At 37.1% G+C, this 16,788-nt stretch overlaps 1 protein-coding gene across 1 annotated transcript in view; it reads right to left on the minus strand.

Annotated features, from left to right (window-relative positions):
• cwc22 (CWC22 spliceosome associated protein homolog) overlaps positions 1-16,788 on the minus strand; it is a 38,365-nt gene that overhangs the window by 3,921 nt on the left and 17,656 nt on the right. The window contains exons 15-20 of the mRNA XM_052565715.1: positions 13,341-13,401; positions 2,088-2,165; positions 1,422-1,574; positions 1,114-1,241; positions 930-1,031; positions 648-844 (exon numbers count right to left, since the gene is read on the minus strand). Of these exons, the coding sequence (XP_052421675.1) occupies positions 648-844; positions 930-1,031; positions 1,114-1,241; positions 1,422-1,574; positions 2,088-2,165; positions 13,341-13,401 (719 nt within the window). The remainder of the gene's footprint in view (positions 1-647; positions 845-929; positions 1,032-1,113; positions 1,242-1,421; positions 1,575-2,087; positions 2,166-13,340; positions 13,402-16,788) is intronic.

Raw genomic sequence — 16,788 nt, forward strand, 5'->3', positions numbered from 1 at the left:
TAAAGGGTTAGTTCACCCAAAAATGTTCACAGTTCAGTCAGTGTACGGTTTGAGTGCGTGCATTCCTCCGGGATATTGGTTTGTTTGAACTCAGAGGGAGTGTCAGCCACGTTTAAAAAAAGTTAACATCTTAAGTCATTTGTGGATTAATGCATATTAGAGATGCGAACCATTTAAAACTATTCAGTTCGATTTGGTGAACTGAATGATTCGTTCGCGAACCGGATATCCAGACTGCTTTGATTTGAACTCTCTCTCACACAGACACAGAAGAGAAGACAATGCTGAATGAAGTCGTAGTTTTTGCTATTTTTGGACCAAAATGTATTTTCGATGCTTCAAAAAATTCCAACGGACTGAGAGCTCTGGGACTAAATCTAAAATATCTTAAACTTTGTTCCGAAGATAAAAGGAGGTCTTAGATGTTTGGAACAGCATAAGGGTGTGTTATTAATGACATAATTTTCATTTTTGGGCGAACTAACCCTTTAAGAATGATTCATTCTTTCCACATTCACAGAAAAGTCCTGTAATATTTTCATACCACAATACGACAGAACTAAAAAAAATTCTTCATTCTAAAGAAACATTTAACTAGTTTAATCTACTCTGGATCTGATTCCTGATAATTCAGATGGTTTCTCTACCTGAGGAGCTGTCACTGCTGGAGGAGGAGTCTGAGTCGCTGGACGAATCCGAGTCACTGTCACTGCTGTCGCTGTCAGATGAGGAATCTGAAGAGGAGGAGTCTGAGGAAGAGGAGGAAGAATCCGTTGACTCCACTTCCTGATTCTGGGTCATGATCATCTTAGGAGCATTCTTTAGATGTTCTCTTAACTCATCCCTGAAAAAAAAAAAAAAAAATTCAGTAAGCATTTATTCTCAATAATAGGAGCCGTCCCAAAAGAAGAGATTTCACAGGTACGTACGTAAGTCCTCCGAGGCCAATTGATGTGAAGAAATTAATGGCAAATCTCGTGTTCCTTGGGTTGTCACGTGGGAAAAGACCCTCGAAGAAAGACTGAAGAGTCCTGATGAATGAACAAACCATACGGTCCATTAATTAATTATTGATTAACTGTATTCAATGCAAACACAAAGGAAAGCACTTACATGTCCTTCAGTCTCTCATTCAGTTTTGGCAAACCCATATAAGCACAAAGTTCCTGGAACAAAATCTTCACAAAGATTCGACTGGAGGACGTAGTTGTGTCTTCACTCATTCTAACGCATTCAAGGACCTGAGAGAAAGAGCAAAAAATAACAACACTATTTTACTACATCAGGAAACCAATAATGTGTCTGGCCATATTGATTGTTGTCTAAAATGTAATTACAGCTTGCGGGATGCATTCGTTTATTAGCCATGTCTAAATGCTGATGTGCTGAACATAAAGAAAGTAGTAATAAAAGTTACTCACACTCCATGGAATGGAGTCTGTGTAGAGGAGATGAGCAAACATTCGAGAAACGTTACGCAATTTGTTGGTTTCAAGCCGGTGGATGGTTTCATACTGCTCCTGGAAGATGGCTTCAAAACTCTCCATATATTCTTTCTTCAGCAGGCAAAACCTCTACATATAGGTGAAAACATCAGATGAAGAAGCAAACACAACTGTTGTGATCTTGCACAAATAGTGCAGACAAGGAGCTTGTCTCTTTAAATAATCATAAATCTAGAGGGAAAAAATAATGCCGCCTTGTGTCATGTTGCAATCTATAAATACTTTAATCAAATAATTTTATAAACCATGAATAATTTATTTAAACAAAAGTAAATGAATATATAATATTCTGATAACATAAAAAAGATAAATAAAATAATGAATAATAAATACAAAATTTACTTAGTAAAATATATATATATAAAAAAAGAGATCTAAAACATTTAATCTTATAATGAAATTAATATGCAAACTAAACAAATACAAAAAATATAAATAATAAACAATAATAAATGTAAAAAAAAAAGTCCAAAATATCAATATACATTTTAAAAATTATAATCCGATTAAAAAAAATCTGACATTTAAAAAAGTCTGAATAAAGCAAAATACAGTAATTTAAAAAGTGGAAGACACGCTCACCCCAGCTAGGAGACCAAAGAACTTCTCGTATGTTCTTTGCTGGGCACAACAGTCCAGGATCATGTTGCACAGCTCTTTCTGTGGAGAAACAAATGCACATGAAAAAAATAAATTAAAATCTCAAACACAGACTGAGCATCATGGCACAGCACTTTAAAAGAAACATCAAGGAAAAGTGTGGGGCTGATCATCCATTCCCAGCACTTCTCCACTAATGCCTATTGATCTCATAACCTCACATCTTTACCAAGGAGCCTTGGATTCTGAGACAGACAGAGCGACAGACAGCCTCAAGATCAATTTAACAAATTAAACCTGAATGCATTAGATGAGAAGATCTAAAAACTGTTCTGGTGAACTCTCAAGGCTCTTTGCTCAAGTGCACTGGATATCAGTCCAGGCACATGAAGCACTAAGCACTTAAGATATAGATTAATCATTAAGATGTTTTTGTAAAATAGAAAAAAAAAACTACTTAATGAAAAGATAACACAAAGCCATCAGGTTCAGAAGCCTTGCAAAAACAGTGCATGAGTCATACAGACTACTCTTACGTTGCTTTTGTTGTATTTTTGGTTTCTTAATCCTCATTTACATTCATTATATTCAAAAGAGTTGCCAGGACATTATTTACATTTTTACAATTCCATACGGGTATGAAAAAACATGCAGGTGAATTAAAGTAATCTGGTTTCTAACAAGTGCATGTATATATGTATATATGCATTTTTAAAGAAATTGATAGTTTTATTCAGCAAGAATGCATTAAACTGATCAGAAGTCACGTTAGAATGCCAATAGAAAGTAATATATATATATATATATATATATATATATATATATATATATATATATATATATATATATATATATATATATATACACGTGTATATATATATATATATATATATATATATATATAACACACGTATATACATATATATATATATTATATTTTTTTTTTGATTCTTCAAAGAATCTAGAAAAAAAAGTATCATCGTTTCCACAAATAGTAAGAAATTTCCTTCATTGATCTTTTATTTTTTGAGCATCAATTCAACATATTATAATGATTTATGAAGAATCATGAGATACTGAAGGAAATAAAAAAAACTTTCCTCCCGTCATAGGAAACAGGAAGAGTTAGCCACTCCAAACAGCCATATAACTCTTCCCACTTCACACCTGCGGCTGGCTGGCTGGCTGGAAATCAATGCTGCCCTTCGCTTTTGGTGTAACATCTCATCCTGCTGCACAGATACAAGAGCTGCCACACTTCTCCACAAGCCTACTGATTTCAGCCCCACATTTATTCATCAGGGAGCTCAGGATTATGAGGAATGGTATGCTTGTGATTAACTTACAAATGAAACCCTGACAGGCTGCAGGCTGGCACCAAATTAGAGTCGAAGCGGAAAACTTAAGAAGGTCTAAAACACTTTCAACAGAAGGATATCAAAAAGCAGAGTGTCCAGGCAGATGAAGTACTGAGACCTGATGAGATCGGTTCTGACTCTTTTAACAGGTGCCTGCAGGCAGCGAGCCACATGAGCCAGGTGTGATGGTAAAGTGTTCTGATCACAGGACAGTTTGAGATGGAGAGCGAGCAGAAAGGTGCTTCAGCCCTACGGGCACCAGTCTCTCATATTAACACCCTGATATATATATCCATTTCAGTTGTGCGGAAGCAGTGCTAAAGTCCACCAAATATATACTAAAGAATATTTGAGTGGATCTATTGCAAGCATACTTCAGGTACATTTGGAATATCTGGCATTTAAAGACCAATAATATTCAAAGATTATACAATTCTAACCAATAGTGACATTAAAACAGATTTTAGGCTTAATATTAAGAAATCTGCATTGTCCATATATAAAGAGCCTAATTATCCTGATTATGAATTATCCTTATAAATGCATTTTAAATACTTTAGTTTTTTACTATAAATTATATATACCATTCAAAAGCCCAGGGTAATATTTTAATTACACTAATATTATGAAATATTATTCCCATTTTAAATAACTGTTTTCTATTTAAATATTTTGAATTGTAATTTATTCCTGTAATGCAAAGATGAATTTTCCGCTCCCATTACTGCAGTTTTCAGTGTCACAATCTTTCAGAAATAATTATAGGTGCTCTGTGCTCAAGAAACATTTATCATCACAATTTTAAAAAGATTTATAATGCATAATATTTGACCTGTGATGCAAGTCTTTACTTTCACATTTGATTAATCCTTGCTGAATAAAAGTATTCATCTCTTTTAAAACTTTGGACAGTCTAAACTTTGGACAGTTGATATTATTTGAAAACAAGGATGCATTGCCTTTATTTCTGAGACCAACACATCTCAGATATTAGCTATACAGCCATCAGTACAGCTTTCCAGTTTCAGAAGAAATCCTTGTTTGTTCGCGTGGGCGATATGGCAAAAATGACAAAAATCTTTTTTAGAAATATGATTTTGTTATCATGATTGTTTTGCAGGTACAATAGTATTTAGCAGGAGCATTCAAATAATGTAATGAACAAGTAAAAATAAAACCCGATATACATTGATCCTATTAAAGCAACTGTTTTGTTTTTTTAGTTTTTCAGTCAAGAGTATTGAGTGATTTTTTCTGTGTTTGGTGTTTTATTAACATGAAAGGAATAATTAACCCAAAATTAAAATAGGTTAGTGTTTTGTTTTTTATATCTTCATGTACCCACACAAAAATAGTTTTAAACCTGAACGAGTTTTCTTCTGCTAAACAAACTATTTTGAAGAAGGTGGAAAACCAAACAGTTGCTGGTTCACAGTGACTTCCAGCGTATTTTTTCCCCCTACTATCAAAGTTAATGTGGACCAGCAACTGTTTGGTTTTCCGCCTTCTTCAAAATATCTCCTTTGTGTGCAGCACAAGAAAATAAATTAATATATTGTAGGTTTGTCACAACATGTGAGTGAATAAACAATGACAAATTAGTCGACAGCATGTAGCCTATTGTCTCTTTAAAACCTGCACGCATCTAATATACAGACATGCATCTGTTAATTTCAGTTGTTTACTTTCATTTTAGATATAACCAACTTAGGCTATACATAAACCTTGTGTTTTTTGACAGTATTAACACAAAACATAACTTAGTTCAGTAATCAGGTGCAGTTTGAAGCGTTTTTTAGTTTTTTATGTGCACGCTTTTGAGTGTTAGAACAGCACACAAATAAAACATTTAAATGAACAGCAGGGCTTTCTTCAAAAGCAGATCGTGGAGACATTTTTATCGTCCACTATAAAAAAATATTCATGTCGCACACCCCCTTCCCTCAGAAGAAATCACAGAGCGAGGGCAGACCGTACCGCAAGGGCACTTTAGCATCGGAGGGGCAGGGGGGCTCAAATGGAAACGGCTCATTCAACCGTTGGACTTTTTTCCTCTTTACGGTTAAAATACTTCCACACCACTGACATGGCTATTCTGTAAGTTAGCCATCTCATACTCATGTGACTATAATTGGCTACTACTGTTATCATGTGACAGGCTGTGCGCTTTGCAGCAAGGGAAATGCTCATATTCAAGCATTTAGGCGATGGTTTAAGCTAGATTTTTCCATGGTTGGTGTTGGATCGGTATCGATCTCGTGTTCTGGGCCAGTATCTGCACGATTCCGATGTCGTGGATCTGATCGGGACATTCCTAAACCCTACTATGATTTTTTGAATCATTTAATACCAACTCCTCATGTAAACTGCTCTAATAGCGCCACGCTGGAGCACAAATCCATATTTTGGCATTGGTGAATCACTCTCTGATTCGCTCATTAGCATCATCCCCATTGCCTTAAGCTCAAACCATAGTGGAGCTTTAGAGATTCTGTCAAGGAAGGTGTCAGGTAAACCTCTTCAGCCGGAATCCCACGGTGGCCCTTTGTGTTGATACTACAAACACAGCAAGCTTTGTGTCACAAGCAGAGTTGCCAGGTTTACACAACAAAGCCCGCCCAATTGCTACTCAAAACTAGCCCAATCATGTTTAGAGGGGGATCCCCTGGTAAAATTAGCATTTTAGGGGCTAAATATCAAGTTTTTGGGGTCGCTTAAATCCATGGCAAAAGTGTTAAAGTAGCCCAATTATGCAGGAAAACTGACGACTTGCAACACTGGTCACAAGTTCAGTGACGCAGGTAGCAACAATTTTCTGCAGCCAATCCGTGATCAGCAGAGTTTACACGTCACATTTTGATAACGGTATGGTTCACTTGGAATCTTGACCCAGGTGGTACAAAAAAAAAAAAAAAAAAAATACCAGGTGAAGTACCTAGTGGAAAACCCCCCAAAAGTGAATTGTACCGAGCTGTACCATGTAGAGATCGACCGATATGGGTTTTTCTATAGCCGATGCCGATGCCGATGTTTAGAGGTCAGGGTCAGCCGATGGCCGATATGTGCTGCCGATTTTTAGGGCCGATATCTTGGAGTTTTCCCCTTGATTTGCATGCATGATCGACGATCGATCATGGAAATTATCAAATATTGACATCCCTAAATACAAATGAGTTGGATGGAAACCTGGTTATTGTCTGGATCAAACCATGCTTCCGAACACATGTGATTCACCATTCTGGGCAGCTCCAGGACAGCTGTCTCTCCGAGCGCGGTGCTGTCTGTGAGCGGGGCGGAGTAACGGAGCACTCAATCACGCTGCAGTGTTTGTAAGAGCTGCCAACTTCTCCACCCCATTTACAGAGTGAAATTCTCTGACTACCTTTATCTAGCAGGTCTGTTTTTAGAATCTTCCAAAAGCTTCACATGCAGTGGCTGCAGCAGCACTTTCCACCGCGCCAATAACACGGGGCTGCCCGCCGACGTGCCTGACTTTAAATCGGCGCTACTAAACACGGATATCGGCCGATGCCGATATATTAAAAAATGACAAATATCGGCCCGATATATCGGCCGACCTCTAGTACCATGCAGTGGAAAAGCACCGTAGGTGCAACATCTCACCCCTATCCCCTCTGTTTTGACCGAGGATACATTATATCTAGAGAAACCAGAGAATGATGGACAGATTGTGATTGACATGAAGCTGATAGAAGGGTTTCCCTCAGGACAGACAAGTAATTTTTGAAGAGAGATATGAGAGGAAGAGAGCGCAGGAGAGCATCCGTGATGTGAAATCTGTAATCGTGCACAGCAAGACTGTTGCCACAGATGACCGACCATCTGCTCTGCAAAGACTGATGGAAAAGTAATGGCGAAATGCAATTAGCTTTTATTAAAGCAGCAGCACAAAGAACAAAGAAACAAATGAAGGATTTTAACCATTTAAAGAAACCTAACCATCTCAGACCATTTCATTTCCTCTGAAAAGAAATTGGCAGAGCTGTCAAATCGATCAAACAACAAAAGGTCTGAAACCCAGACAATCAATAACCACTTACCTCCAGTATATCCACAATACAATAAAACTTCTATATTGAGAGCAAAAAAAAAATTACAAAATTGGGAAAAACTTATCACTTCTTTTGCTAAAACCCCAGTATCAAAAAATTACAAGCTGAAACCTCACAAATAAACCAGCCTGACTGAATCACGGGCACACGGGACATTGAGTGAACTCGGTCAGATGCACAACAGCATTGGCAAAGCACACAGGGCTCAGCAACATAACCTTTTTATTTTTGCGTAAATGAGTGCAGCCTGAGTCTTATGCATCTACCTGTGGGACTGGCAGAAAAAGTCAGGCTGAAGATCAAAAACAAGCTGGAGGAGTGAAAGCTCAGGTGAAGAGCACAGTGCAGGAGAAATGTATTTTCCATTACCCCTGTATGGGGTGTGAAATATACTCCGCACATACAGAATAAATATTACATGAGATTTTATAAAGATGTCAAAAGCACAGGCACACCGGTACCATGTTGATTCAACACTGAAAAAAGATAGAATGGTATTAACTTTTAATAACAAACAAAATCTTTGTTACTATTTAGTGTAATTTCACTGGTTTTGGAATAATAGTAAAATACCATAATATGTTTGCAGATATTTAAGAAATATGCCAAATTAACATACTTGTTTATCTAAAAACAATGTAACAGTCAGTTATTCTCCTTTGAAAATGTGCGTTCTGGGCCGGAATGTCAGTTTTTTTATTTTTTTATTTTTTTTTACAATTAACAGTTTACCCAATTGTATTTTGGCGCCCTGGGTTGCCAGTTGGCTGAAAACATAGCACATTTAATTTCATTCATCGTTAAGTGTGTTCGTTCCTGTTGGTGTCAGCAATCTGGCAACCGGTGTGTGCATCAAGTCTGAGGAGGAGGAGCCAGGTGGGAAAAAACCCTGTCCAATTGTTTTTTTATTTGGACTGCAATAGCTAGTTCAATCAGTGACATATCTTAGTATTTTCAATGGCGAGACAAAAACTGAAAAAAATGTGTAATATATCACAGAAACTTCAAGAAAAGTAACCACTTACAACACCCTAGCAAACACACAGCAATATCCTGTCATCCAATTACAAGATCCAGTTTCTTCTGACTCCTTATTGTTCCGATTAAAGAAAAAAAACTAAACAAAAAATAATTTGAGGCAATTATCCTAAATGAAAACAGGCCACAGAGAAAATCTAGTCATAAATACAAAAAAAAAAAAGAGACACCAAATAAACAAAATTCTGAACGGTCATCCATATCCCTCTCTGCACTTCATGCATTCTCACTCCGTAAACAAACACAATGGCAGCAGAAGCTCTTTGTGAAATTAATCATTATTGGATTAGCGTCTCATGCAGCTGAATTATCTCTCCGCTAACTTAATGTAGTTGTGATTCATTCTGATGCACTCAATCCATACGTTTGTACACCATGTGGCCGAGGCAGAAATGTAGCTCAATAATGAACAGGCCATCTGTGAAGTCCCATGATTCATTCTGCACTTCTGATGTGTTTATTGCTCACAAGACTAATAATCACACCATCAACTTCACTGCCAGACAGCGGCTGCTCAGTATCAATTTTCGTTGCCTTTGCTAATTTTCACTCGAACCTTGTCGAAAGTTTGCACTATGAAACATTTTACAATCCTCCTCTGAAGCAAACGATTAGATTGGCTGTGATGTTTGCAATACATTCTGCCCTCGACATTTCAATGTAAACATCAACACAGCAAGTTAAACCATTTATATTTTCAGACGCCAAGGGTTGGCCTTCACTTTTCTGAGGGTGAAGTGTGAAATAATCTCTTTAAACTGAAGGCTGAATAAGAGAGAATCATCTCAGCTTCATGGACCTCAGTGCAGACAGAATATTTAATGTGACATGAATGAAAATGAGGCTTCCTAGTTTTCACATCCCAAGTTTTTTCTTCCACTAGAAGTTAGTGGCTGACCTACTGATGCACTACTGTTCCCTTTTACATTAAATTATTTAAAAGTGACAGTAAAGCCCTTAACAATGTTACAATTTTTATTTCAAAATGCTGTTCTTTTTAGTTTTGTGTTCAAAGAAATGTTCCATGGTTTTATATAGTTTTCAACACAGATGATTTAAAGTTTGAGCACATATTCAGAATATAACAATGATTTCTGAAAGATCATGTGACACTGAAGACTACAGTAATTCAGCTTTGCATCACAGGGATAAATTACTATTTAAAACATTAAAATGTAATAAAATAGTTAAACGCAAAAGGGGCAAGGACATGTAGGACCTTGGTAATGATGGGAGTTCAGTAGATCTTCAGCCCTGTAAAGCTCTTGTCAACATCTTGTGTGGAAACTGGAAACCAAACATGGGGTGGACTTCTTGCAGACTATAAACAAGCTCCACCCTAACGGAGACACCTGCCAATCAGTAGCAGCTGTATGGAATTTAAAGCTACATTCCACCTTTTTATAGACATCTTTAAAACATGTGAAAGTGAATGACCTCATCCAGAGGGATTTTCCTAAAATAGAAAAGTTCTCTCACCATAAATGTTCAACTTGAAATTACAGCTATGAATGTTAGGCAAACTGAGTGTTTAAAGGGTTTTATTGACTAGTGAATTTAATGAAAATGAATGTATTTTGTTTCTATGTTTCGCCACGGGATTTACATCCCGTGGTAACTAGGATTTAAACAAGCTCCAGTCTGGATCCAGAACACCTGAGAAGAGATGATGCTGACCCTCAGAGGACCCCAGATGATGCTAACAAAAATTTATTAGTTTTCTGTTACGTTACATGTTAATGTCATTGAGATGCCTGTATAAGTGTACACTTAATTGGCTGAATGAAACCCAAGCCAAACTTTCAGATTTCCAGTTTCAGATGTCTAGTTCCAATAATAACTTATTTATCAAACATTGATGTTAAGGAAACCAGAGTAGTCAACGTGTTTCCTCATGTTGCACAGTCACTTGGGGGTGTGAGGCAGGCTCAGGTGTGTGTGTGTGTGTGTGTGTGTGTGTGTGTGTGTGTGTGTGTGTGAATATGATGACAAAGGACTGAGCCATGTTCTGCCAGTTCTGGCTCCAGAGACAGATTTGAGTACATCCCACTGCTAACAAACTGGCAAACACAAGCACTTCTTTGCAATGAGGTAATCATTTACACATGTATTTATTTCATGATTTAAATCACTTAAGAGCTGCATTATGAAGAGTAAAACATCTGTTACAGTATTTAATATTTATCTTTGTTAATTTTAGTTAGCTAAAAATTGTTGGTTTATGTTCACTCACACCTGTAAAATTAATATTAATAAACCATAACATATAAGTAAATATTGTAATATTAGTGCTGTCAAAATTGCTGCAGGTGATTCTTTTTTTTCAGTTTAACGCATAAATATTTAACGTAATTAACGGGGGGCGGAGCTAGGGTTGGCCACCCCACTCACAACTGCTGTTTCTGTCATTTTTCCCCTTGCAAGAAGTGCACTTATTCAGTCGCAGAACGTCTTTACGAGGGTTAAGGTAAAAAAGGTTAAAAGGTTAAGAGAAAGTATAAAGCGTGGCAGATCCACGTCATGGTCAGCAGCGGCAGCTCTTAAAGAAATAGCAGTCATAAAAACCTAATAATAACCAGCTGCTGTGATATCCGTTCATCAAAGAGAGAGAGAGAGAGAGAAAATAAATCAATAACTAATATTGTTATAAGTATTCATCTATATTTAATTTAGAATTTAGTGTTTGATCAATTTCTGTATATTTCTGATAAATATGACATATTATAATGGGTTTATGTGAAGATTGTTTTAAGTTCACTCAAAATCGATAGCTCTCAATTATACTGTAATGTTGAATGGCTATAATCAACAGTAAAATATTAGGGGGAAAACCATTTCATAGAGACATCAGTAATATTGTTATCAGTGATACTGGCCTTCAATCATAAAAAAAGATGCCATTAAACAGATATAAAATAATATACTGTATGTTGTTTTTACATTAATTTGAAGATTTAATGTGGAATTATTACAATATCAATGTATATTTTATTTTTTTAACGTTAGGTGGGATTAATCACAATTTCAGAAAAATGTGTAATTAGTTCATTTATTTTAAATCGATTGACACCACTGATTCAGATTTTTCCAAATAAATCATAAAAATTTGAAAAAAATAAGATAAAAAAAATCTGACGTGTAAATATGCATGTTTGATGTCGACTTAAATTATTGGCAAGAGACGTGCAAAATTGAACTACTGGCAACAACAGAAAATAAAATTAAAAAATCCTTATTGCCAAGATTTATTTGGAGCTGATAGTGGGCTGTAATGATGTCACCCCCACAGCACAGCTGACATATGCTTGTATGGTGGGGAGTGAGTAGATGTCTCTCCCCCTCCTGAGCCTGTGCAGAGGGCTGGAGCGACGCGATAAAGACGACATTTGTAGGATGCTACCCCTGTTACACAATCTCCCTCAGGCCTGCAAACACAATGTTTCCATCTTGTGCACCTCACTGGCTCTTTTCTCAAATGGCCAAAAGCAGCAGATGCGCTGGTGAGGGTGAGGGGGCTTTATTCTATTTTGGGACATTTTTACAATCCCATCTTATTTGATACAGTTTGACTTAGCGGAAGTCATTTCAAAAGGGTAAAAAAACATGATAATCCCAACCATGCATTTTGTTGACATTACATATATGCTCCGGGGAAAACATACAGATTTATCTGTACAGCACAAGCTAAACAAGACAGTCCATATTTGGAATAAGAAGGCAGAGGAGACTCAGGGGATCGAATCCAGTTATCAGCCACATCTCCCCATTAAAAGGTCAAACAGACTGATTAAAAGGCTAAGAGCCAAGAAAACCAATGTGTTCAGAGAAGGACTGAGCAATATAGCCAAGAACATCTACCGCCATACTTCAGCAATTTGATGACATATGATACATAGTTAATATTTATGAATTTGTTCTAAAACTAATTTTTTTTAAACATAGGAATCATTTTGTTTCATTGCAGCCAATTAGATTCACAATATTAGTAAAGAAACAAATAAAGTTAATACATTTTCACTAAAGCTAAACTTGCACGTGACACTGCAAAAGAGACGAGATCTGAACGCAAAACTCGAATATGTCTGTCTATTGAGTTTATATAGAAAAACAATGGATAAGTAGTGCAAGTGGAGTGGAAAAATTTGTTCTGCGTAAACGGACCCTTAATCAACTAAAAATGTAACCATTTTTCTTTTTAAATGTTTCAAATACAAAATAAATAATTCTAATTATAGTTGTAAAAAATTCTCATTGTGAAGAGAAAAGGGATTGTTAAATTCATCTTAAAGTCTCCACTCATTATAGTTAAAATTGCAAAGAGATTTAGCAAATATTCAATATTTTGTCCAACCCTATTCCAGCGCTGTAGCAGCAGATTCACAAAGCACAGCTCAGGTGCTGACAAATACTGAAATTTCCATCAAACTGATGAGCTGCTGGCACTGAATTCACGTTTTATGAAACAGCAGGGTGACAATCAGAAACGGGTAATTTCTGGAGAAAGACATTTGATCAGTTAAACAGGAGGGAACACCCAGTTGCCATTAGCCAAAACAGCCATTTATCCCAACTGTGTAAGTGAAAAACAAAGATATTAAGATGACAAATGCTTCCCAAGTGACCACAAAAGCACAAATTACCTCTGAGACTGAAAACAAATATTTAGATGAAGTTAAAAGCTTCCGATAAACAGCTGTGTGCAGGGACATGGAAAGCAACGCAGATCTGCAGGATTTTAGACTGAACAGCAGCGTTTATGTACATACCGTCTGGCTCTCGGGGAAATCCATTTTTATCAACTTGTGGGCACATTCTTCGAAGTCCAAGCTGTGAAAATAAAACATGAAAACGTCACCTTCTGCATCTCATGTGCTAATAAAATAACACATTTAACCAGATCCCACAATGTGCATTCAGTTTTAATACATTACATACAACTGCAGCACATAATAAATCAAATGCAATAAGCATTAAATATGAACTAGACTGCATCCAAATTAAGCAAAACTATCACAACACCAGAGGGCATCATCTGTTGAAGGTTAACAAGGGGAAGACCATGATCAGAATAATAATACAGTCCTAATCCCCAAAAGATATTACAAAATATGTCCGCTCGAAGGAGAAATGAAGCTTTCTATCTTAAGCAGGACGACCCTTTTGACTGTCCAGGGATTGTATTGGCTCTTAAGTGCTTCATTTAAGGTCAGACCAAGATTTTCTTGCTCTAAAGCCTACTGGGACACATTTTGAGCCAATGTTTACTGTAAAGCTGTTGGATCTGTAGCAGTATGGATGAAGACATTATATTATAGCTGAGCTGTGAATCTGCAGTCTACAGTATCACATGAAAGTTTGTACACCCCTCACCTTTCAGCAACCATTTTAGTATATCTTCTCAAGGAACAATACTATAGAAATTAAACTTGGATCAATGTATAGTCAATGTATTGCTTGTATAGCAGTATAGATTTACTATCCTCTAAAAATAACTTAATATTCAGCCATTGTCAAAATAGCTGGCAACAAAGTCGTATGTCCTATTCATCATGTTCAGGTTTTTGCCTGCTTGACAGGACCATACAAATTTGTGTATCTTGCATTAGAGCAGTTAAGATTTGGTGCTTTGAGTACTATTCTCTCATACAGACCACTGGATTCTCAACATGGCACCTCACGGCAAAGAACTCTGGATTTAAGAATTAGAATTGTTGCTCTCCACAAAGATGGCCTAGGCTATAGAAAGATCAGTAACACCCTGAAACGGAGTTGCAGTACAGTGGCCAGGGTCATAGAGAGGTCAAAAGACATTGAGTCCTTGTTCTGTGCATCAATTCAACAATTCTTTTGTCAACAGTCTCCTCTGTGTCTCTCCATATCACCTCATGCTGCGTATGCTCTTCTGTATCAGCCGCACCACAAGGATGCACTGTTTTCTTTCAAATCAAAGCATAAATACACGTAGAAACAGCACATACTTGTGGTGCAGCTGACACAGAAGAGTATATGCAACATACAGTGATATGGAGTGACAGAGGAGACTGTTGACAAAGAAACTGTTGAATAAAGTCATTATTTGTGTACAAAAAGTATTCCCGTCACTTCATAATGTTATGGTTGAACCACTGATGGCAGATGGACTATTCTGACAATGCTTTTCTGGACCTTGACAGTGTTATTTACTTGGCAGTCCATGGGACCCTCCCAATGTTCATCCAAAATATCTTAAATTGTGGGGTAAAGTAATTAATGACTAAATTTTCATTTTGGGGTGGAGTATCCCTTTAATACTGGCATTCAAATTAAATAGGGTTTGGTTGGACAAGTCTTTCTAATCTTTACCAGTGCAAAGTAAACTAAAGCTGTGGTCATTAGTCTGGCATCTCTTTCAGACATTTCTGTCAGAATTCTGCATCTATCAGTTAGTTTCACACACTGCTGATAAACACAGTCATGTGATGCCTACAGATACTAATCTCTCCTGCACACAAACCAACACAGTCTGAGAAACAAACTCAGATTAATGGTTTAGTTTACGGAGTTGAAACCTGGTCAAATCGGACCAAACTTGAATCCCTGTGCTAAATAAAGTTCACTCTGCTCTACTTCTTTAATGTTTGAATGCTGTGCCATGACCACTTCAAAGGGCAGGGGCAGCTAAAAAGAGAGGGATATGATTGCTAGACTTGACACTACAGCTCCCATGCTGCACAGCCACAAGGACAACTTCACATGACTGTCAGTCAACCCAGTCCCTATCTACATCAACACACAGCTGTACAGTCACTGTATACTGTGCACCCCTAAATCAGCCCCCATTCCCACTCCATTTGACATTTTAATAAACATTCCTGGTCATGTTTGTTCAAAAGTTTGAGCTCAGGGAGATTTTTATTTTCAAAAATGTAATGAGTTGAAAGTGACAAAAAATTAATTTGTAATGTTACATAATTATATTTTAAAACAATTCTGCTCTTTTAAATTTTATTGAAAAAAATCCATAATAAATAACACTGCTTAAAAAAAAAAAGGAACAGCACAATCATTTATAACATTATAGTTAATATTTTTTTAGCAGCAAATCAGCATAGAATGATTTCTGAAGGACCGTGTGACACTGAAGACTGGAGTAATGATACAGAAAATTCAGCTTTGCATCACAGCAATAAATAACATTTTCCTTTTGGCAGTCTACTTAATTCCTCTTCATTGTTAGATATTCAAATGTGCTCGGCAAGACCATTTTGTGCTTGAGTACCACCACGTAGTGTTTTATTGCAATTTCAGCAGCATAAGGCACGTGAACAAAAGTGCCAGTTTCACTGGTCAGCCAGATTATAACGTGGCAACATCAAAATTTACCAACTTACAGACACTGTTTTCCCCTCTCTTCTCATCATTTTCTTTCTTCTCTATATAAAAAGGAAGGAAAACCCCACAATGCACTTGATTTCAACAGAAGAATAGCAGGGGCTAATCTAATTTCCTACTGGGTCAAACTTTTCCTGTCCATACACCAGCCTCGCCTCTGGGTGGAGGATTTGTTGGCAAAATCAGTTTCATCCTGGCCTTAAAGGCAGTTCGTAGAAAGGCAGAGTGAGAATCTTTGTAGTGCCTCTCTCTTTAAGCTTTGCACTCAGGCCAGTTAACAGAGAGACTGCAGCACCAGCCGACCCCTCGCTGAGCTGCAGTGGAGCGCTGCGATAAACCAGGTTAGTTTTAAAAGGTGAATCAAGCTGCCAGCAGGAGAGTTTAAAGACATTAAGTCAGTCAGATGACTCCTAGGTAGTGAAATATTTAAAAGCTTGTCACACAGCAGATGATTGTATTGAAAGAAGCCTCATTGGAAGCTGTGTGTCATGTTAGACGTGTTTCATATAGCTGTGATCATATACAGAGTTCATGCACTTAAACAAAAAGAGGTTAAATGAAGCTAGAGCACATCCAAAGCCTGCTCCTGACTGCTCTAAGTTCTAGATACAGAATCATCCTCCGCTGCATCTTTAAGTTGCGAGTGCTCGGCAGCCCCGAGGCGCTCATAGATTTAGTGCTTTCAAACATTCTCCACAATAGAGGCTTTTTTTTAAAGCTTCAGGCAACAGAAGTGGAACAGGGAGCTGTGAGGAAGCTTCTGAGTCCACACACACACACACACACACACACACACAGAGTAGAGTGTGACTCGGTGCCTGCTAGGAATGCATGAATATTCAT

Source organism: Carassius gibelio, chromosome B9, assembly GCF_023724105.1.
Source record: "Carassius gibelio isolate Cgi1373 ecotype wild population from Czech Republic chromosome B9, carGib1.2-hapl.c, whole genome shotgun sequence".
In the NCBI taxonomy this organism is placed as follows: domain Eukaryota; kingdom Metazoa; phylum Chordata; class Actinopteri; order Cypriniformes; family Cyprinidae; genus Carassius; species Carassius gibelio.